Genomic DNA, 22,509 nt, shown 5'->3' with positions numbered 1-22,509 from the left:
ATTACCACTTAAATTAAAGTGATCAGTCACTGCAACGCTGCAGCAGGAGTGTAGAAACGGGAGGCGGTTTTTCACTTCCCACTTATTCATGTCAGGAAAACTGCTTAGGTGGAGACACTAAGTGTATTTTTCTTGCCTTGTGAACAACTTCAACGTGATTACAATGAGAAATGCATTATGTCTGCTTTTGTGCATCCCGAAGACAAAAACATTTCATTCCTTTAAATAATAACAGATGGAAAATCTAGCTGCGCTACACTTTTTCCTCATATATAGAGCCCTTACACAAGCACATATAAGCAAGGAACATGTGTCAATGATGACTGACGTGTCCCCCCCACCCCATGTAGAAGAGAATTGATTTCATGGGAGAGGGGGAAGCAACAGATTGAAAGGCCAGTAGAGGAAGACAGAAAGGGGGAAGGGGGGGGGGGAGAGGTGTCATTGGAGAGGACTGAGAGAACATCAAAAAGATTGAACCTGAAATGAAAAATTGAACGAGAGACAGATGGAAAGACACTGATAAGGATGGACAGATGGAGGAGAAGAGCAGGACAGAGTCAGTGTTGGTTGGGGTGAGTAAGAGAGAGAAATCAGAGAAGGACGTTCCACTGATAGACTGTCAAGTCTGATAGAGTCCGTTCGTCTTCAGCGGAAAGAGTCAGCCATATCATGAAATAATGACAACTTCAATGATGGCAGACAGGCAGACACACACACACACACACACACACAAACAGTTGTAGTTCAATGTGTGCAATCATTTCTAATGTTTCTCAAGCTACACTTCAATTTACATACATTTGATTTCATGCAAGGAACTCTACTACTATAGAGCTTCTATTCTATCCAAAACGTTTTAATGCAGTGAGCGCTATGAAGTTTAGAGTCATTTCAGTGGTGTCTCGAAATCCCCCCCCCTGTTTAATGTGATGTCATTTTTCATATTTTGTTTGACGTTTGTAAATCTCGAATTGGCCCTGAAGCGGCATTAGATTGCGAGCCCTGCTCTGGGACACACATGAAGCCGCGCCGCACGCCTAGCTGGTCGCAGCGTGGGCTGATCTGAATGTGGCCTGTAGCCCTTAGGAACACGCCCCTGCTCCCTTTCTGCTTTTACCTTTAATGCTTTGTTCATGTTGCAGTCAAACTGACACAGAATAAAAAAAGACTGTCCTCCTGAAAATAGTGTGAAAGTGAATTTGCCACCGTGTGATGATTTGTAACAATGTGGAATAGTAATAAATGGTGCTTAATTAGCCATTAGGGCGACAAAGTGATGGTGAATAGAAAGGGGATAGATGGGGTTTTTGCACAAAGTAATGAACCCCTGTAGCCCCCTCTTTTTTTTTTTGCCACAATGGTTCCCTAGCTCGGCCTTCTACTGTCGTCATGGAGACTAATATGGAAAGCCAGCTGTGGTTTTGTCCTGGAAGCCCATTAGCCTGGAGCTCCATTGGTACAGCACTCTGTCTTTCTTTTCTCTGCAAGGCTTCACCCCCTTGGCCCTTTAATGGCCAAATTATCCTGTTTAAGATATCCGACCGGAATCGAAGCGCGGTTGCAAATCATTCTGGGCTGTCTGCTTCACCTGCTCGATGTTGATAAGGGGTATTTTATTCTTCGATTACACAAGTCGGCCACAAAGAACACGCGTTTTTTAGCTTCTGCCCAGATGAGAATCGATGTGAGGTCATAATGGTTTTCCTCGGTAGCTGATATCTTGCAGGTAAAGAAATGTGTGCACATCCTATCCGACCGAGGCCATCTTGAAGAATGACACAACATATTCAGCCTTACCCTGCTGCCTGCAAGCTCTGTTTCCTCCCCCACATCCTTTAATATCCTAAAACATAAATAAAGAAATTAAATGACCTCTGACCACACAAAAGGAAGACGTGTCAGATAAACTGATGAATTTACAGTGCAGTTTTTTGAAGGCGTGTCGGAGGGGTGATGTGTTCTCCGTTTTAAGTCTGGTTAAATTTGTCTCAGATGAGCAACCTGAGAATTCTTATTGTTGTTGTTGTTGTTGTTTTATGGCGAAGCTTATCCCAGCCAAGGAGCTCCCCCCCCCCCCCCAGATTGGTGATATTCAAACCCCAAGACCCAGACCCAAACACATCAGTCAGCGGGACACGGGTGCAATGTGACTCGGCCAGGAAGTGGTCTGAGGCAGGCGGAGAGAGAGATTGTTATGCAGCAGATTGATCAGGTTTCAACGGACACAGTCGAACTATCAATCTGCTGAACTGTGCACACGGGCCAGTGTGTGCGCCTGTGTGTATTTTTGTGTCGTGTTTTTTTTTTTGTCCAGGCGGGGTCAAGACTAGTGTCGTGTGTTTTGGAAAGGCGAACGCGAGAATCAATAGCCGGGTCAGAGGGTAATGTCTCGCTGAGTGCTGAGTCTATACACAACTATCAGACAGGATCACTATCAATCATGGGAGAGCTTAGGGGGGAACATACACGCTCGTTCTCGTTCTCTCCTGTGTGCTCTCCTCCTCCTCTGTTGGCCGTCGCTCCTGTCAGGGCTTTCGGAGCAGTGATGGGATGAGATGTTGGGGAAACACTGGCCTGGGAAGGATTGATGAGACAAAAGGGATTAAATAAGAGGGGGGGGGGGGTTGAAATATTGGTCGGTATCGGCAGATCCTTGGTGAATGACATTTCAGGGACTGATGGATCTAGCTGTTAAGTAAAGAAACCCTGTGAAGCGTAAAATCGGCTGGGTGGTAGGGGTGTGAAATGGAATACAGATTAAGGTTGAAAACAAATCAATAAACACACAAATTAAGGCAAAGACCACAAGTCTCGTTCTCACTCACAGGTCAAAGAACATTTGTCTTAATCAGAGGTTTATCTCATCGCCTTCCTTTTCCTGTCTTCCATCCACCCACTCTGATCTCCTTCTCTTTCTGCACATGTTCTTACCTCGGCTTCGGCCATCTGTTTGTTTCATGCAGTTGTTTCAATTCTTTCATATCCATCCATCTGTGCTTGGACAAGAATCCCCTAAGTAAAGCCTAATTGATTGATTAAAACTACATTCATGTGTCACAGAGGCGGCTCCTCATGGAAACCTGATAATGCCTCCCATTAGGTCGCTTCGGATGCCTTGCACGGTATCTGCCGGTAGTTGTAGGCAGAGGGCGATGAATGATGGAGGGAGGACAAGAAAGAGAGAGTGCTTAGAGAGAGAAGTAAAACGAGAGCGGAAAGATGAAGCAAGATGTAAGAATGGCGAGGGATCCAGAGAAGGCTGCTCGTGTCATCGAGTGAAGTCGCCTGGCAAGAAACCCTGTTGTAATACTTTGTTCAATTATCAATGATCGAACATCGCTGCAGGCCAGGACTGTGTGTGTGTGCGTGTGTGTGTGTGTGTGTGTGTGTGTGGCGGCCTTGACAGAAGGCTGCATATTCCAGTTTATTGGACACACTCCAGACATGTATCGATTTCAATGGGGAGAATTTAGAACCTACTCAACGACTACACCCTCTACACACACACACACACACACACACACACGCAAACACTCCTACAAGTTCAGGGAGATAGAGGGTTGTAGAGTAAAATATTGAAAGGAGACAGACAATTAACGAAAGAGAGAGCTCACCGGCAGCAACCCGTCGGGATCTTTGCTGAGCGGTTTGTGCAACAGTCTGCGTGTTTTCTCTCAGGAAAAAGCCAAACCTGGATGCAAACAGAGAAAGAACAAATGGAGGGAAGGAGACAGAGGAGAAAGAGAGAGAGAGAGGCAGAGCAGAGGGAGTTGGAAACACGAGGAAACCGTAGGAAGGACTCCTGTCTGTGTTTGATGAGGGCCTCATTGATGCTACAGATCTGTGGGAGTTTCCATTGAGCGGGGAAGTCATTGATTCCCATTTGCCTTTCTACCTGCTGATTAGAGTCCTCCTGCTACAATGTTAGCATCTCCGTACCTTAACTGAGATCGGATTAAGGATTCCGCCCTCAGGAGGCCGAGTGTCTTTCACATTCTGATTGGCAATCATTTCTAATCCAGCCCAACCTTGTGCCCATCAGAAGCGTCTGCTTTCATTCTTCAGCTGTGGTTTATCTGAACACGCTTTTTATTTTTTATGCTAATATATTAGAATACCAGTCACCGTCTTAAATCACGGCTGGCAGCGCGGGTTAGCTCTTGTCTGCGCTAACCATTAAACCATTTTTTTTACCATTAAAATAATTTTGCTTTGCGCTTCCTCGTTCCTTTTTCATCTGTTTTCTTGGCAACATGAAATTTGATTGATGTCGGATTGGCTTTGGAAGGGACGTCCTCCCACACATTCAAATAAGACTAACCTCATTTGGTTGGTTTAGAAAATATGTGAATAGCAGTTTTACTAATCTGGGTGATTTTGTCATCCACAGTGTTTTTGCGGTTTCGGCCTAATCCCAATCCCACTTCTCCCATTTAGCCTTCACCGTTGGCCCTAGCCCTCCACGATGTGCTGTTCCTGTGTCGGATAGTGTGACCCATTTCTTTAGGGGGATTGATGCGTTAGGGTTAGGGTCATGTCGCCTTTCAGATGGTTCTTCAAAATAGTTTCAGATACAGAGTCAAAAAGGAGAAGTGAAATGATGGTCGCAGAAACGTCCCAGAAAACTGCAAACGGAGGCAGTGCAAATGAAAGATGGCTTCTGTCCCAGTGACAGAAATGCATAAAGGTTAAAGATCTTTACAAACAACCATTAAAAATTGGAACATCTATCATTTTGATGTGTTGTGTAACGCTTCGACATTAATGCAGACAAATCATTATTTACTTGGATTTTTACCCACAATAATCCCATGTTAGACAACAACCACGAGCATTTGCGTGCAGTTTGTGTTATTTTAGCCTATTCTAGCAATCTAATCTGATTTCCAGCAGGAAAGGAACCCGCTGCCAAACTGCTGCAGGGACTGACTGTTGTATTTGTTTGCAGCTGTAGAAACGTCTGTGATCATTATCTAAACGTAAGCGCTTCTACCGATGTCTTTGATAAGCCATTTCGACCGCAGCCCCTCGTACCTCTGTTTTGAGGAGACGGGTTAAAGACGAGAATGGGGATCCGCTTGTAGTGGCTGATGGGATGTTCTTTCAAGACGCCTGCTACGTATTCACTCCAACACGATGCGGTGACTTTGTCGTTGAGCTTCCGCTCTCTTCAGCGCCACCCAGCCGTCTTAACGCCGGAGGGAGGCGGAGTAAACTGGTCCCTGATGCTCCAGTTACAAAAAGGAACGCTTGATCTTAGTGTCAAAGTGTTTTATCGATGTAAAGTGCTCCAACAGGCCGAGGAGATAATAGAAGGAGGGGGCAACTTTGGCATTATGTTGCCTACGACTGTGATATGGCCAGCGTAGGCTCTAACCCTCCATCACGCTCCCTGATGTGGTTTTACAGGAGTGACATTGATCCAGGCCCACTTTGATCTTCGTCTTCCTCCTTCTATCGCCCTCTGCTCCCTGGTGGCCAGACTCTGCAGCTTTTAACCCCATCTATACCTATCTACTCATCCCATAAATCTTTCGCTCCATCCTTCTATCACTCCGACCCTCTGGCGGTCCTTTGCTCCCGGAAGCTCCTGCTCTGCTCCTCAGAGGTATTTCTTATGAGAGAGAGAGCGATTCCAGGCCAAAGTGTAGGGAGGCATTAGGAGCGGGAGAACGGAACGTACCACTGGGTGAGTTCCTCCACCTTAGTGTCTGCATCTTTATATCTGTCTCTTCTCATTTTGGCTTTCTGGTGATCATTGAATGAAATACGGAGGAACATTTTTTTATTTTTTTTACGTACAAAGGATTTCACACACTTTCATCATAATGTTTTTAAGAGATTCATTTAATTAACTCTTCTATTCAAGCAGTAGTTGTTTACATTTAGAGGCGGATCCAGGTCTCGAGTCATACAATCACTTTTCCACTTTCTTTAGAAATGTGTGACAAGTCCTTGTAACAGTTTGCAGTTTTTTTTATCATAAAGAATGATAAAAAATAAAAATAAAACACTTTTTTTTGAATTATTTCAATGCAAGTAGCACAGTTCTAGAAGCAGCATCCTGAAAACCCCCACCAGCGGTCACTGATTAAAACCGGACGATACCCAGTAGCAGCCATTCCATTTATTTTACTGGAACTGGAATGTTCTCTGGGAAGCCACCATTTGGTTTGTATCAATTTGTGACCGAAAACTCTCCCATACTTTATCTTCTGAAAGGTCGCGGCCGGTACAGATCCCGCATTCGAGAAGAGCATCCCTGATTATATGACGAGTTTTACAAAGTCATTCCAAGGATTTGGGGAGTGTTGTACACACGGTATTCGATTTCTCTGGTCTGGTGTCATTCCTGAAGACCCACAGTTTGAAACTACATGACGGTTTGAAGTCATTGCGTAATTCAATGTGTATTATTGCGACATAAGATTTTGAGTTAAAAGTGGTGGATTCCCTGTTTTTGTTGCACTTCCAGGTGAGGTTAGGTGAGGACATCACACACAAACCAAAGCAGACTCTCTCACACACACATACGGACACACACCAGCATATACCCGATCAAGTTGCTACCCTGAATAGCCCTCAGACCCCTCAAATAGACTCCCCCCTCGTCTTTTCTACTGTTATCACTTCATCAAGTTCAACTTTTTAGAGTGGAAAACTCTGAATACCTTTTATCCTTTTTTCTGCTCTATTCTGTCTCTGTATATTCACACCTCCCCGGTGGAGCAAGACTCGTCCCTTACTCTCTCTCTCTCTCTCTGCATCCACTACAAATATAGTTCCCTCAAAGCATTTTCTGCTACAGCTAATACCACAGGAAGTAAATCTGTTCAGCAGGCAAGGAAAGGGGGAAGAGGAGTGGAGAGACCTTGGACAATCCATCTCACCCTCGTGTTACCAGCGGAGAAAGGGATGAGAGAAATGTAGACCACAGGGAGAAAGACAGATTCAGGGAGGATTTGTAGGGAGACGTGACGGAGAGAGGGAGACGTCGGGAGCAGTGTTTCGATCTTCATTTAATAATTGACTAATAATCTCCCTGGAGACGTGGCCTAGAACTGGCAAAGAGAGAGAGAGAGAGCGAGCGAGGAAGCGCCAGCTCAGGACGACACACTGCTGCCCCCTTGTGATTTTATGATGCCACCACTTTCACATTTGGGGCCATGTATCTATGTGTGTGTGTGTGTCGGTGTGTGCATGCACGTGCCCATCAGTGTGTGTAAGATTTACAACAGCAGCCTGTCTCTGTCACACAGTTATGGGCTCATCTCAGTGACGGGGAGAAAAAGAAGGTTTTTTGGATGTCGGGAAAGAATCTATTTTACTTTGTCACACAAACTACACACACGTACACTTCCAGACACCGAATCAGAACCTTATCTTCCTGTCAAGCCAAATCTTTTTTAGGGTTGATGCTGATATATGAGCGTTGGGGAGGGAGAGAGAGAGAGAGGGGGGGGGGGGGACGTGGCCAGGACATTGACGGCTGGCGTGAGCGCAGCGTTGCGTTCAGGTTGATGTACGAGCGCTGGGGTTAGGGGACAACGGCACGCTGACACCGGGAGAAGGAGCTGTGGCCCCGGGGGCCTCTGGTTCATACTGAAGAGCCAGCTCTGCATTCTCTGCATGCAGCAACCCTTCAGCTAATAATACACACACACACACACACACACACCTGCTTTGTGTTAATAATAACTCAATAACTAAAAAAAAAAAGGTTTGTTTGACCCCGGGGAGCATTCCGTTAGAACAGCGTCGATACGAGACGCAGCATACTGAGATGTCGGGATGTATGGAACATGCATTAGGAGGGTGCAGGAATGAGGCGTTTACTTTTGTGCATGTGGACCGGAGAGGTGCGTGTGACACAGTTCTAAAATCAGACTGGGGGGAATTTCTTTTTTTTCATGATGGGAAACATGATCTAAAAAAACCAAAAAACAGATTGATGAGCATAAATATTCAAATGATCTGAAATGTGTTTGTGCTTCCTCTCTTCCTTTGTCCAGTCTGCGCAGGGAGGGCTACACGATGCAGGTGAACGTCAACGACTACCTGGACATTTACTGCCCTCACTACAACGACAGCCAGCGCATGGTGGGCACCGGCGAGCAGTACATCCTCTACATGGTCAGTTACCGTGGCTACAGGAACTGTGACCCCCTGCTGGGCTTCAAGCGATGGGAGTGCAACCGACCCCACGCCCCCCACGCGCCCATCAAGTTCTCTGAGAAGTTCCAGCGCTACAGCGCCTTCTCGCTCGGCTACGAGTTCCACGTGGGACAGGAGTACTACTACATCTGTGAGTGGGATCAGACTAGATCAATACAGCATGAACCTGCCTGCGCTCAGACACAGGGCTCTAAATCAGATCACAGCAGAAGAATGACCACGTTATTATTCTCTTATTGTTAAATGTGCTGTTGTGATTACTCGGCTGATTAGCCAAAGTCCTGATTGATTGCTTTTTACATCTAATCACATCACCCTGCAGTGAAACAGACTTCATCCATTCTGTCGATGGTGAATCAAATTAACTTGCGAGACATTTCACACCAATATAACAAACATGGTATAAATAATTAGCTATTAGCTCGTCGTAAAGCCATTCACGGCAAACCTCCCAGGCCAGGGATAAATGGCTGTGTGACGAGTGCTGTGCTCATTTCAGTTTAAGCTACATCACGTTGAAGGAGACGCTTCTACGAATTGATTTCTATCTGAAACAACAAAGAAAAATTCTGCTCTGCTCCAGGACAAAGAAACGCCTTCTTATACTTAGAATTATTAGAATTTAAATAGGCATACGTGATTATATTGTTTGAATTATATGAATGTATGAAAATGTAAATTTTCAGTTGCCATTTTTCACAACAGATGTTTTGTGAAAGTTGGAAGGACAAGATAAATGAGGCTTTGATTCAGTCGCCGTGACAATGAGCTGAATAAACAATATACTGAATGCAGACGTGACCCAATCTCTAAGACCTAAACAGGAAAATAGGATGGGTGGAATGCTGGGAAAGAATTTCTTCCATGGGGGGGGGAATTAAAAAGGAATAAGATTCAGGCTTAAATAATTCAGAAAGATCAGCAACATGTTTTTTACACATAAAACCAAGCGTTGCCTCGTTGCTATGACGCCGTATGTTCAGCGTATTTTTCATGTTCATCCAGCATTTCTTTGGACTTTAGTCCGACTCATCCGCCGGTGTTCTGAGCTGTCAATGAGGGGTTTTTATTTAATTTTTTTATTTCACTTAATTACATTTGCTGAACACGGTGAAACACAGCCGCTGGTTCCAATCAAAAGTTTTTCTAAGTATTTCAAATCAGAAGTTGATGAGATTTGATTTTGGCTGAGTGCATCCGTCCTCGAGTCTAGACGAGCTGTTGGCCACCGAACAAACGAACCTACGCTGCTGTTTTATGTTTTGAAGTCTGGTTTGGCAAAAAACGAGGAGCTCTAAGTGCCTTGCCTTACATTACAAATTCTGTGCTGGTACCCTTCATTAAAAACATTCACCGCTAAGCCTGTGGGCGGTACGTTTTTAGGGCGGAGCCTGGCTCCTGAGAATCATCGTGCATTCAGTCCGCTGTGCCGTAATATAAGAGCCGTTAATCACAAACGACGTTCGTTAGATCATGTTGTGTCATCGTATTTAAAAATTGTCTGCGAAAATAGATATTAGCCAGTGGTTCACTCAGCCTGTAGTATTACTGTAGTATTGTACTGTAATACTGTAGTATTAAGAGGCACTTGAACTTAACTTTATGAGTTGTGTTCAACCTTTATGGCTGTTGATGTCTTTCGAAGACGTGTAATTAGAGTCGTGTTTCAGACGCGTCCTCCGAACAATCGTTTCACCCCTGAAACAGCTCGTGTGGTTTCATTTAAAACCAATCCGCATTTATTTGAATGCTTTTTTTCCAGCACTCTAACTTCAGTTATATATTTCATGCAGGAGTACCTTTACGTTGCTGTTTTAGTGTTTTTAATTAACTAGAAACGCTGTGTAATGCGGAACGCTCACATTTGACACCCCCCCCCCGACGTCCGCTCTGTTTAACACGGTAACCATCTAACATAGCAGGGCTGCATTAAGAGCTTTGTGGATGAATACACACGCTTGTGCGTTGTTGTCAGCTACTGTGCACTTTGTGTTCTTCCAGCCACGCCCACCCATCACCACGGTCGCAGCTGTCTGAGACTACGGGTGTACGTCTGCTGCTCCATGGGTGAGTCTATCGCTGTGTCTGTAGCCAGTAGCTCCACCCATCTGGTAGTCACGCACACACACACACACACACACACACACACACACACACCGCTTGCATACAGATGTATACACAATCTAAATACAGTCTGTAACAGGCGGACCTATTAATACTGAGTTTCCCCTGCAGCATTTTCACTCGCAGCACACAATCCCCCCCCTCGCTCTGCTTTTTCTCTCCTTTTCTCGCTCTCCCTTTCTTTCTGTCTCTCCTTTCCCTCCCCAGCAGCAGAAAGGAGCGGCTCCAGCTTTGGAGGCCCTCACCCCCGCCTCCATCTTCTCCTCTCCCTCCCTTAGTCCCTGTCAGAATTTATTTATTGCTGTGTGGGGTCAGTGGGTGGTTGTGTAGTGCTAAACTCTCTCACTGTCTCTCTGGCTTCCCTTCAATCACTCAGCCATCTACACCTCTCTCTCTCTCGCTCACACACACACACACACACACACTCACACACTTTGATCCCTGGCCTGTCCGGTCTTTTTAACTTCCACCATCCTGTGGCGTTAACCTCTCTTACATCGCCTCCCTCCTTTTTCTCAAGCTGCCTCTTTTCATTTTGATCTGCCTCCCTTCCCTCTCTCTCTCTCTCTCTCCCTCTCTCTCTCCCCCTCTCTCTGCTGGTGATGTTTTGGCTTGTCAGTCTGCTTGCCTGGGGATTTCATTATTTTTATTTTTTTTACTTCTACACCCTTGCTGCTCTCTCACATGTTTCTGTCAGGATGCCAAGTTGGATGTAATTAAAATCCTTTGGGTTGGAGCGATGGTTTAACCCCTCCACCCTCCCTGCTTCTTTTTCTGTCTCTCTCAATTTCTTCTCGCTCTTTTTTCAGCCTCTGATGTGGATGACGAGCCAGGGCCCACAGAACCAGACTACACGCTTAGACCAGGCCTAAAACTTGACGATATTGGTGAGTCACACACACACACATATTATCTTCTATTCACACGATGGTGAGTCATGGTGAGTAATTGCGCAACACACCTGTCTGCCACACCTGCATTTGAACTCTGGTTATTATTCAGATCACATCAGTGTCAACTACTAAGCAACACATTTCGCATTCAAGCTGCCACGTTTAATTTAACGGGTTGTTTTTACAGTGGCTCAAACATCTGGGTCTTTATTTTTAACCCAATGTAAATTCTTTTAACTAGAATTCCTTTAGCCGTCCGTTACTGTCTTATTTTAGGTCAGCGGCTCATTTCGGCTTCTTCTGTGGCGGATATTGTTTTTTCGCAGCATCACCTGAGTATTGGAAGTGAAAATAGGTTTTTAGAAATTCTTCCCGTCAGGCTAACAAGCTCCACCAGCGAGGTAGTCGGGACAGACACTTATCTAGATTGTCAGGTAAAAAAACAAAACAAAAAAGCAGAATGTGTCCCACTTAGATTTTAAGAGTTTAAAACGATGGGTTGAAAAAAAAAATGGAAATGAGACTGGTGCCGTGACGACACAGGGGGTGATCTGCTGTTTCCTAAAGAGATCTTGATTTAAGTTCACGCAACGGCAAAACTGCTGAAAAATGATGCACTTCAGGGATTAATGGTTAAAAGGATCACCCAGAAAATAAGCATTTGAGAGACTTGCTAAAATGTCTTTGCACTGGAAAAGAGTGAAATGCGGGGTTTTAAGTAAGCTGAGCTTTAAAGACAGCCGTTTACATTTTTGTGTTTGCCCCCTCGCTGTGCTGGCGTCAGCAACACAGTTGGGCAACAGCAGCATCGGTCGACCGAGCTGCCACCGGTTGCACAGGCACCGCGGCATCAATCACGGCGTCTGCTGTCAGACGCTCCTCCAGTGCAGCTTGTAAGAAACGGCCCCCATGTTGTTGCTGCTGATCAGAGCGTGGGTGCAGGCTCGCATGCATGATCTCGTGTCATCAATCAGTCTGTTCTCATAACCGTCGTGAAAACTCATCGCTCGCTGCCAATGCTTGCAAGTCATTTGAGTTTGTGGAAATTCATCACTTCTTTCCCCCCGCCTCCATATTTCTCTCTTATTCCTGCCTCCTCTCTGCTTCCACTCCTCATCCTCCCACCTTTAATTCCATCCTCCATTTCTCCTCCCGGAGTAGTGCAGCGGAGGGGAAAGTCACCAAAATTCAGTTTATTCACTTCTTGATGTGTGAAATAGAAGTTATTTTCCCCTCTCTCTCTTTTTTTTCTTTCTCCAAAACAGTTTTAATCCTTGATTATATCTGCCATTTCAGTGACGTGGCCCATAATAAAATAGAGATATAATGCCATTACATTTTTATTGTGAGGTTGTTAATGTTATTTTCCACCCAATGACAAGTTGCACATCATTATGCAGTAAAAGGTGCTGTTGTTGCCACATAATTGACTTGGATGCACTTGAACAGACAAGAAATGTTGTCCACATGGAAACAGCTGAAACATTAGTGAAGCACAAATTGCCCCTGCTTCTACGGGGCATTTTCGCCCGTTGTGCCATGGTGCATTTTAAATTAATAGAATAATGGAAGTGGGGCAGAAGGGAGGGAGGAAATCAGTGGAGAGCTGTGAAAAGAACTAAAAACAAGCTGCTTTTTCCCTCCTCCTTGTCACGTCTTCATCAAATCTAGTTTTAATTATTGCGGCACGTGCACGCACGCAAGGCAACATGGAAACCGCTCAGGTTAAAGATGTTTAACGAAGCTGAATGTTGCAGGCTCGTGTGGTAAACTTCTCTCCGCCCTTCACTGCTCACAGTTGATTTCCTGGCCGCTGCCCCTTTCAATCAGTTCCTATAGCTGAGCAGCGGCTCCCTCCTGAATACGGCCTCCAGTATTAGATTTCATTTGGATCTAATTTACAGCGCAGATGGATCGTTGCTCGCAGCTCCCGTGCAGCCATGTGATTACTGACAGCTTTCAGTGGGAGGATACTCATTTACCCACCCTGTTGGCTCGCGTTACTGCATGTGACGATCAGGTCGGCCATTAGCGTGGCAACGCAGGAGCTTTTCCTTTAATGGGGTTTATTGTAGTGATTACCTCTTCTTTGACTGACAGTAGAGTCCAGATTTTCTTTTTTCCGTTTCACTCTGCCTGCTGCTCAAATAGTAAAAAGTTAATTAGTGCTTAGAGATCCATGTTTTAAATAACATTTCCTGACAAAATGAAAGCAGGAATTGAATTTCTTCTGTTCACTAATATCATGTTTTCACGTTTTATGTGTTTGTTTTTGCTGAAGTAAGAGGGCCTTATGACCCGTTCCTCAAAAGAGGACGTTCTGACCTGAAAACATCCCAAATTAGAACTATGAACAGGATGACTACGCGGTGGAATCAACGACTCTCTAACAGCAGCAATTACAGATCATTATTTTGATATTCGTGAAAGGACTTGAATTGCACAACAATAGACATGTTGGTGCGTCACCTAGGCCGCTCATTATCTATGAAATTCAGTGCTTTAACATAATGACAATTAGGTTGCATAAAAGTAAATAAATAAATAAAATAAATATATGAGCATAAACTGAACCACTGCAGTCGATGTCTCCTGACAAATGTTCGCACAGACACACTCGGATTCGCTCAACACAGATATCTCCTTGTTCTTGTCAACATGACATTCAATTTCATGGACGCCTCTAGGTGTCTGCGCTTCTAATTATCAGATGGATGCTTTCCTGCTCCAAAATGTAGCGCGCACACAAACACACACACACACACACACACACACTAGTTAAAGCAGATCGTTGCACAGCTTTCTCGTGTTTATTGACGGCTGCTAACATTTCAGGCAGTCACGTGACCCCCAGCACGAACATTAGGCAGGACTTTTGCAGCAATAATTATGCTTTTATGACATTCAGTAGGAGGCAATCTAATCGTGTATGCGTGCAACACGAACCGGTCAGCGCTGTTGTGTTTGTTCAGTCAGTGTCCTGACCTCAGCTGCAGGCTTGGCTTCAGAGCAGTCCGAGTGTTTAGCCTGAGCGACATGACTGCATCGAGCTCGTTAGAGCAGCCAGCAGAGCGTTCCAGGAGACGCCATCTCCAAAACCAGGTGTCCGCCACTCATTAATCTGCCTTCTGACCTGCAGAGCAGCTGGAAATGTTCTGGAGCTAGATATGATGCTGAGTGGAAACTCTGCATGGCATCAGACCTTGAACACAATAGTTCCTAATGAGCATGGTCTGTCCTGTGTTCAGACGCATTCTGATTCTGTCTGGCCTCCGGGGTTCTTATTAATCGAGTGACGAGAGGGTGTGTGTCTGGCTGCACGCGTGTCTCGTAAGCGCAGGCATGCAGACAACTGCCTGGCTTGTGTTTTTGCACATTGAGGAGACGTAAAGTTGGACATGTCCGCAACACAAGAGCTGTCTGTAGGACGTGGCCAGGTGTGCCTGCAGGGAGGGGTGGGAGGTGTCGCAGTGCATACGGCATGTGTGTCTGGAGAACAATACAAGCGTGTGACTGGAGATGTGTCAGTTCATTAGAACAATAGCTGCCCTCTGATAACAGCTGCTGCATTGTGCTCAAATGCTGCTGTTGTGTGTTCAGTGTGCCTGTGTGTGCGTCTGCCTCATGGAGTTGTGGAGTTGTGTTTAGTTGAAATCATGCTGCGTAAGCAGATCAGGGTACAATTAGAAGCGCAGATAAACTTGTCTTTTCTTTGAATTTTCCTTTTGCAACACGATATCACTGAGATGGAAAAATAAATAACTGTCCTTTCTTTGTGTGTGTGTGTGTGTGTGTGTATTTTTGCTTTTTTTTCACAGATGAATATAATCCATTCGTTCCCAAGCTGGAGAAGAGCGTTAGCGGAAACAGCCCGTCCAGGGATCGCCTTCTCCTCACCGTGACGATGCTCCTTCTGGCCACTCTCTTTATCTCCTAGCAACGGCCATCCCATCGCCATCACCATGCCAACTAGCCTAGGGAAGGTGTACAGTATCAGCTGGTGGGAGAGTTTGTGGGGTTGAGGGGGGGGGGGGCTAGCAGAGAGGAGAGCTAAGTTACAACAAATAGAGCAAAAAGCAAAAGATTAGTTGAGTATGGTGAAAACCTGCACACCACAAAAAAACCACGTGTACAACACAAGAGTCGAGGCGGAAGTCTCAACAAAAAGATGGAAACGCATCCAATCCACCCACCCAACTGAAAACCATTTAAGGACATTCCCTTGGATGTGATTGGCTGTAACACTTCCTTAGGGCTAGTTGCCATAGTTTCTTGCAACAAGAACTCAAATGAACGGAATCAAACCGATTTCAGCAAAACTGAACTGAAATTGCCTTTTTTTTTTTTTTGCTGTTGTTGATAATTGACGACGGGAACTTGTCCCAGTCCACGGAAGAGGAGGAAAGGATCCGCCTGCAATGGCCCTCCGAAGGAAACTAGTCAAAGTAGCTGGTAGTCCATAAACACAATATAGGACTCCAGTGTTTTAGTTTTCACCTTCACTCTGCTGTGTCATCCTGTGTTCACCATCAGTCTCCAGCACGTCCCTACGGCCAGGACGGGATGGGGTCAGAGGGAATAAAGCATTTAAACGTTGAATTATTCACTGGGGGTGGAGGGAAGGGGGGCCGGTTATGTAAATGTGCCACTGACACAGAGTGTCCCGATCGTTGTTTGTTGCTGTGTTACTTTTGTGTCCCGCCTCTGAAGCACTCAGTCCTCTGTCATCTCTGAGGTTAATCAAGCACATGATGGCTACGACGTAGTAGCCATGGAAACACTCAGCAATACTGCCTTCTTCTCATCCTCTCAGAGGAGAGGAGGGATGAAGGAAGGAAGGAAGGAGGACAGTCACTCACGCAAGCATCAACCGACAGAGACGAGACTGGGACAACAGGAAACTCGCCACCCATCGGCGCTGCGGCAGCATCTGTGTCGACCCATTTGTCAGATGCCACATGTAAACAGTTCGGTGTTGCCGTGTGAGTGTTTGTTTGTGTGGGACAAATCATGTGTGAATGTTGTGAGTGAAAGAGACCATTTGAAATGGTGGAGTCTGAACATGCGTTCACATCCTGTACCATCTTAGAAGTATTAAAAAAAAAAAAAAAAACGATAAAAATAAAACACAACTAAAGCAACAAGTAGAACAATCCAAGTGCTCTGGTGGAGAGGTGCGAGTCAGAATCCAATCAACTGTACCGGTCGGGTGCTGCAGAATAACGTTTCCATAGCAACTAGCACCTTATTCACCATGGTTACCCCATTCTGCCATTGATGGCTTACCATAATCGCTATTAACAATGATGAAGGTAATGATCATGATGATGACAGACTGTGAGCTGATCAGTGGCCAACCAGGCTCCGGAGCAGCGGCGTGCGTTTACACGTCCTCGTTTAATTATAAAGGACAAAGAGTGGATCTCAAATGTCTTTACACTTGCCATGGTGGAATGTGATGTAAACATTTTTATGAACTCAGATCTCAGTTTCCTTATGGTTGTCTGTTTTTTTTATTTTGTTGAGTTTACTGTGGTGTAATGTTGGTTATCTCAAGGGGTGAAAGCTGGGTGGGTTGAGCCATATGTAAACTTGGGCTGCACACTGTGAGTGTCTCAGTCAGCCGATTATTGCTGTTGTAATTTTGTTTTCTTTTGGAATATGATTTCTACAAATATCAATGCTGCAAAATAATGTTCAGCTGTGTTTCCCAGCCCCTTTTTGCCCACAGCCTCCTGCAGGGAAACCACAGATTACACACAGTATGGTAAGATCATTTGTCCCGTTGGAGAAACAGCTTGGATTGGACTATCAGCCTTCAAATACTTAACATATAATAAAAGGTATAAAGGACAAATAAAAAAGGCCTGGAAATGATTTTGAATTGGTTGAGATTTGACAAACTACATCTTCAGTGATTCAAACGTTACTTCAACCAGGCAGTGATTATAATTTCTGATTTGGTAAATTTATCTTGTAATTCTTCAAACATTTGGAAACATCTGAAATAATAAATCAGAATTTGTGCAGAAGATCATTTTCAGGATTTCTGTTGCAGCCCTTTTGGGATCCAGTTTAGGGACCACTGATGCAAATCATTGAGTTTCGTAGTCCATTAGCTTTTTTTCCTCCAAACCTATTGGTCAGTTAACTGTATAATTGCCCTTGCTATCTAAACAAGAGTTCATATCAAACTGCATTTTGTCGTTTTGCAGCATCATTGCGTGTGACCCAGCCCAGGTGTACGTATGACTCTTGGTGGGAGGGTGAGCGGGCAGGATTTGGGGTCTCATTGTGGAGTGGGAGGGTGGAGGGTAAATCACTCTTCAAGAAGTTGCACTTAAGAACTTAGACACAAGAGCAAGCAAGTGTGTGTTTGAGCTCCACCTGAACGTGTGTGTGTGTGTGTCAGAAGACTTAAGCGCAGGAGCTCTGGGATGAAATGATGTCTGCCTTGGTTTGTGTGTGTGTGTGTGTGTGTGAGAGAGAGCAACAGTCTCTTTGTTTCTGCTATCCCCACATCTGTGTGTGTGTGCGTGTGCGGCTGATTGTTGTCTGGCAAAATAAAAAAAGCATTTAATAGTGTTGGAAACAACAATTACAATCATGTTTACCTTCGACTGGAATGACTTTAAATGAACTTGAGAATAAACTGTAAACTGAACAAACCATAACAGAGGTTATAACAAGAATCATGATAACAAAATAATAAGCTTACAAATCGTACTTTTCACAACGTGTGTTGGGCTCTTTATTTGTCTCCCTTGTCTAACCCCCCCTCCTGCTGCTCACTCTGTCTTTGAGGATCTGAAAAGCTATAGGCAACAGATCGTGGGGTTGCAGGAAAGGTCTTACGTGGTCTGTTCAGTTTTCTCTAGATTATGTTGTTTGGGAGCTAACAAATGTAATTTTCCATATCAAAGTTGTTGTGGAAATGCTTTCCCTCAGCAGTAATACCTTTACTTGATCCCATTAGGAGAGATAAGCGCCTCAATCGTCAGCCCATCATTTGAATGCCGATGGGACGGGCCAGCAGTGTGTACCTGTCTGGACCCGACCGCCCTATATTTGAGGGAAACACCAAATCCCTATATGCTTGAAACAGGGCTATGAATACTTTCCATCTTTTCATGTTGCTTGCAGTTTAATTGGACTCAAATAGTAAACCTTTAATTCATACACCGAAAAGAAAATACTAATGGAAGTGTCTCAGCCTGCTCCTTTAGCATACATCTAGCTTTGACCAGCTGCAGGATGATATTAAATTATGTGTCTGTGATGATGGCTGCAACCTACCCTCGCTGACTTTGGGTGTGAGCCTGGGTGCAACCTGGGCAAGTCACAGGGCACCAAACTCATTCACCCCCATGGACAGACTCACCAATAATCCATGCTTCTGATGGAAGGAGGAAGTACCGGAAGGGAGCCCACACAGACACAAGCCATGCTGCTGCATGGTGATTCATTTTTGACATTGAATCTTTGTGAGGAATCTTTTTTTTAGCCATAAAGCAGAGGAGGGCCTCCTTTGCCTCGTCACATACACATATTTAGTATTCGGTTACTGCTTTATTCACTGTGGAGAAAGACTTCCAAATGTCTCATAAAGAGACATTCGAAACATCTTCCTTTTTTATATTTTGAATCAATATTTCATGCCCACATTGCCTTTTTTTGACGTATGTATTCAAGACAAATGCCTCCATGACCGCTGCAATGAATCATACACTAATATTTCCTAATCATCCTGCTTACACAAGGCAAAAAAAATCAAACAAAAAAACAGTTTAATCATCTCTTTCTGGAAAACAGACACATCATCATCCCTGAGGAAAAGGATCCATACGATGAATCAGTAGCATCTGCTGAGTCAACTTTTGGGATGAGGGCTATGATTGGCTGCACAACAGATCACATTCCCATAACCGTCAGTTTGCCTTTTCATAAGAATTAGTGACTCGCTTCAGTGTGACATGAACACCATGACATTTTAACAAGATTAATTTATAGTTAGTAGTGATATAATCATATATTAATGCTGATACAGCCACACACACCAAAAAAAGGAACAATCCAACTTTGAAAAGCACATTTGGTTGAAATTTGCAGTAAAACATTTTTTTTATTCCATCTTCTTTTATTATTTTTTTGGAGGAGCCAACTCCGGCCACTTGGTGTCGCTATTCAGTCACTTTGCGGTTGACGGCATCCAAGATGCGTCGAAAGCCTGTATCTGAATAAATTAATTACAGCCACAACGTCAATTGTGTAATTGGGGTTATATGGATCACACATTCAGCTCTATTTCCCTGGGTTGTGATTTAACATTTTATTTGTTCATGTAGCGATACTACTGTTGCTTCTCAAAGGTGGGCAAGGACACAAACCTTCACATTCCAGCCATGTGGAAAATTGTACAACAATTATCCATCCTAAGCTTCTGCAAATGTTGTTCAAATTTAACAACTGTCTGCATTCATTCATCACAAATGAGTTAGTCTGATGAGAGAAGAAGTTTGCCTTCTCTGATTGTGTTTGTTTTACCGTGAAACCAATGTTGCGCTTGGGCAGTCTCGTGAATATGAAGCTGCTTACAAAAGGATTTTTTTACTCATCAGTGAGGACACCTGACGTTACAATCAAATGTATCCACTGCATGGCTAACCTTTAGCTTTGAGAAAAAAAAACATATTACAAAATTGAACAGCATAAAAAAAAAACCCTCTCATCTGAGATTAACTAAAAACACAATGGTTCAGCTGAAAAGAAGCCTGTTTTATATTAATCTAAATCAAAACACACAAAGTTTTGCTGCACAGAGCCCCTCTCAAAAAAGATTTAAAGGGTTAGGATATAACTACAGAGGCTAAATCTGAAAAAACAAGCACACCCATTACTGGAAAGCCCTCGGAGCGTGCACACCTCCGCAAACACCATTGTCACTAAAACCGGAACAGTCAGAAAACAGTTTTCAGTCTTTGTCAAACAAAATCCTGTGACAATTGCTGATCAACGTGCCTCTGAAAGAAGCACCGGGCAGTCTGGTGAGTGTATCACCGTGAGGAGGCCACCTATACATGCAGCACACACTATGGTGACGCTGCTTTACCGGGATCAATTTAATGGTGACTTTAGCAATTACACATTAATGCTGGGAATCAACTCCCAGCATTTGGAATCATGTGTTCATCATCTCAACCTTATGAGTCATCAACAAAGATCAGAGTTTCAAAACAAGGGCTGTGGATATGTTTTTCATGCAGTTGTCATTTCTTCATCCCTTGACTCAGAATCTGCCAAATCAGAGTTGAGCTGAGTGTATGTAGAGTCCGGGCTGATGACAGATCAGCTGCAGGTGAACACGGGAGCACAGGTGACCGGGATGAGCTGATTGCAGGAGGAGCATCTGGAAGACAAGAGATGTTATTGGATGGAAAAGCACAGGCCTGCCTCAAGCTGTGACAATCAATGTAACATCGCTGAAGACATGGCATTCGACCGGACCGGAACCAACCGCCACTCAGGTCTTTACTATTCTCTTCTTTTACACTGTTTAAAAATACCCACCCCAAATATTGCTCCCAGTGGGCCTGGCTGCGCCTTGCATGGCAGCAGTCGCCCACTCCAGCGTGAATGTGAGGCCTAATGTAAAGCTTTTTGCTACGCCTGCATATTTTGAGCTCCCGGAACCTTTCAGCTCTCTAAGGTCGTGCTTGGCTGTGACCTTTCATTTCTCTACCGCATAAATTTAAAAAAATATATGTAGCTTTTTTATATATATATTTTTTTCTCCATTCAAATCAATGGAAAAGTCAACTTTTCTTCCAACCCACCCAAATTCAATCTTTCACAAGACCCTGCTGGACTAGCCCATATGACACAGATAATCTTGGCACTGCTCCCGATGCTGCCTCATTCATGTTGCCGTGGTGACTGAAGCAGGCTTCCTACTCTGCCTAATGGTGCCGGATTTAACACCCTCCTCACTACATGAACATGCAAGCCGCCCTTAACATGCATTATGTAATCAACTGAACATGCAGGGTGACTCTGTCAGCATGAAGACACACACGTATGATGCGTTCCACTCTTTACTATTTGTTTTTCCATCTTATATTTTGTCCTGCGCCGGATTCCTCATCCGTCACCCGGATGAAAGGTGCTTATCCCCATGACAACTTTGCACCAGCTCCTTTGACGTCTATCCATCTTCTGTTCCTCCCCCAGAACATCTGCTTTGACTGTCGCTCGCTCTCAGATTTGTGCTTTTGCCGTTAGTCACTGACTGGCTTTTGCCCTCTTCCTCTCATCACATGTGCTTCTCTCTAAGTTTAGCTTTAATCCTCTTTTTCTCAGACAGCATCTGTACAGCCCAAACTGAAGAGAGTCAGCATGTCGGACACTCACATCCATACAATACACATCGCACAAACGTTTAAATGCACAATGGAGACGAAGGTTCAGTAATGAAAGTCCCAAGACTTCAAAGTGTGTAAATTGAAAATGTAATTTAATGTTATGAATGAGCCCTGTGTGGTTTAACCGGACCTCCAACCAGCCATGTCTGATTCTCCTTATCCTTTAATCACCGGATTATCGGCTGGATTTCCGTAGAGATGGACTCCAAACATTTGTTTTGGAGCTTTTGCATCTCTGACGACAATAACAACAACTTGTGTTGTTTGTTTTTCCTGACACTGACGGCCGGTGCTTTTACCAATGACTAGCTAATACTAAACCTGACCGGAAAAACATTCATTTTCAATTTCATTTAAAGTAAGAACTTTAAAAATGAATGAATGCTCAAGTCAAAACACTGCTGAAGTTTCAGTTTAATCAGTATTGTAAGAGAGGTAGAAAAAAGGATGTAAGGTGTAATAAAATTAAGTGGTAAAAAGTGAACTTGTCAAAGCCCTTCTTATTTGTGCAAAACATGAAGTAATGTGCGCCAATCCTCAGTGACACGTGGTTCCGAGAGAGACGCAGCCTCGTCTGAACACACACGAGTTCATGTAATGCAAATACGAACAGGAATGCAGACAAGCACACGTACAGGAGCTGAACGCAGCTTCAGCATATTGTTATTTATTCAAATGGTGTAGATTTCCTCACACATCCAGGCTTTGTGCAGACACACACACACACACACCCGAACCACCTGCAGTAGCCATTAGCACTGCAGCGCCATGCTTCACTCATTCATGCCACAACCGGGTCGGTTAAGGTCGGGATAACAGAAATTATTCTGTAATAAATGGCGAGATGCTCATCGGCGAGGAAATGCCACAAATTGGTCTGCGTGCTTTGATACAGA

General features: G+C 44.3%; 1 protein-coding gene across 1 annotated transcript in view; it reads left to right on the top strand.

Annotated features, from left to right (window-relative positions):
* The window catches only part of efna3b (ephrin-A3b), a 44,206-nt gene extending 29,074 nt beyond the window's left edge, over positions 1–15,132 (top strand). The window contains exons 2-5 of the mRNA XM_068760039.1: positions 8,016–8,308; positions 10,180–10,245; positions 11,112–11,189; positions 15,014–15,132. Coding sequence (XP_068616140.1) covers positions 8,016–8,308; positions 10,180–10,245; positions 11,112–11,189; positions 15,014–15,132 — 556 coding nt within the window. The remainder of the gene's footprint in view (positions 1–8,015; positions 8,309–10,179; positions 10,246–11,111; positions 11,190–15,013) is intronic.
* The last annotated feature ends 7,377 nt before the right edge of the window (positions 15,133–22,509 follow it).

The sequence above is a fragment of the Brachionichthys hirsutus genome, chromosome 3 (assembly GCF_040956055.1).
Source record: "Brachionichthys hirsutus isolate HB-005 chromosome 3, CSIRO-AGI_Bhir_v1, whole genome shotgun sequence".
Classification (NCBI taxonomy): Eukaryota; Metazoa; Chordata; class Actinopteri; order Lophiiformes; family Brachionichthyidae; genus Brachionichthys; species Brachionichthys hirsutus.
This window is presented reverse-complemented; position numbering and strand designations above follow the sequence as displayed.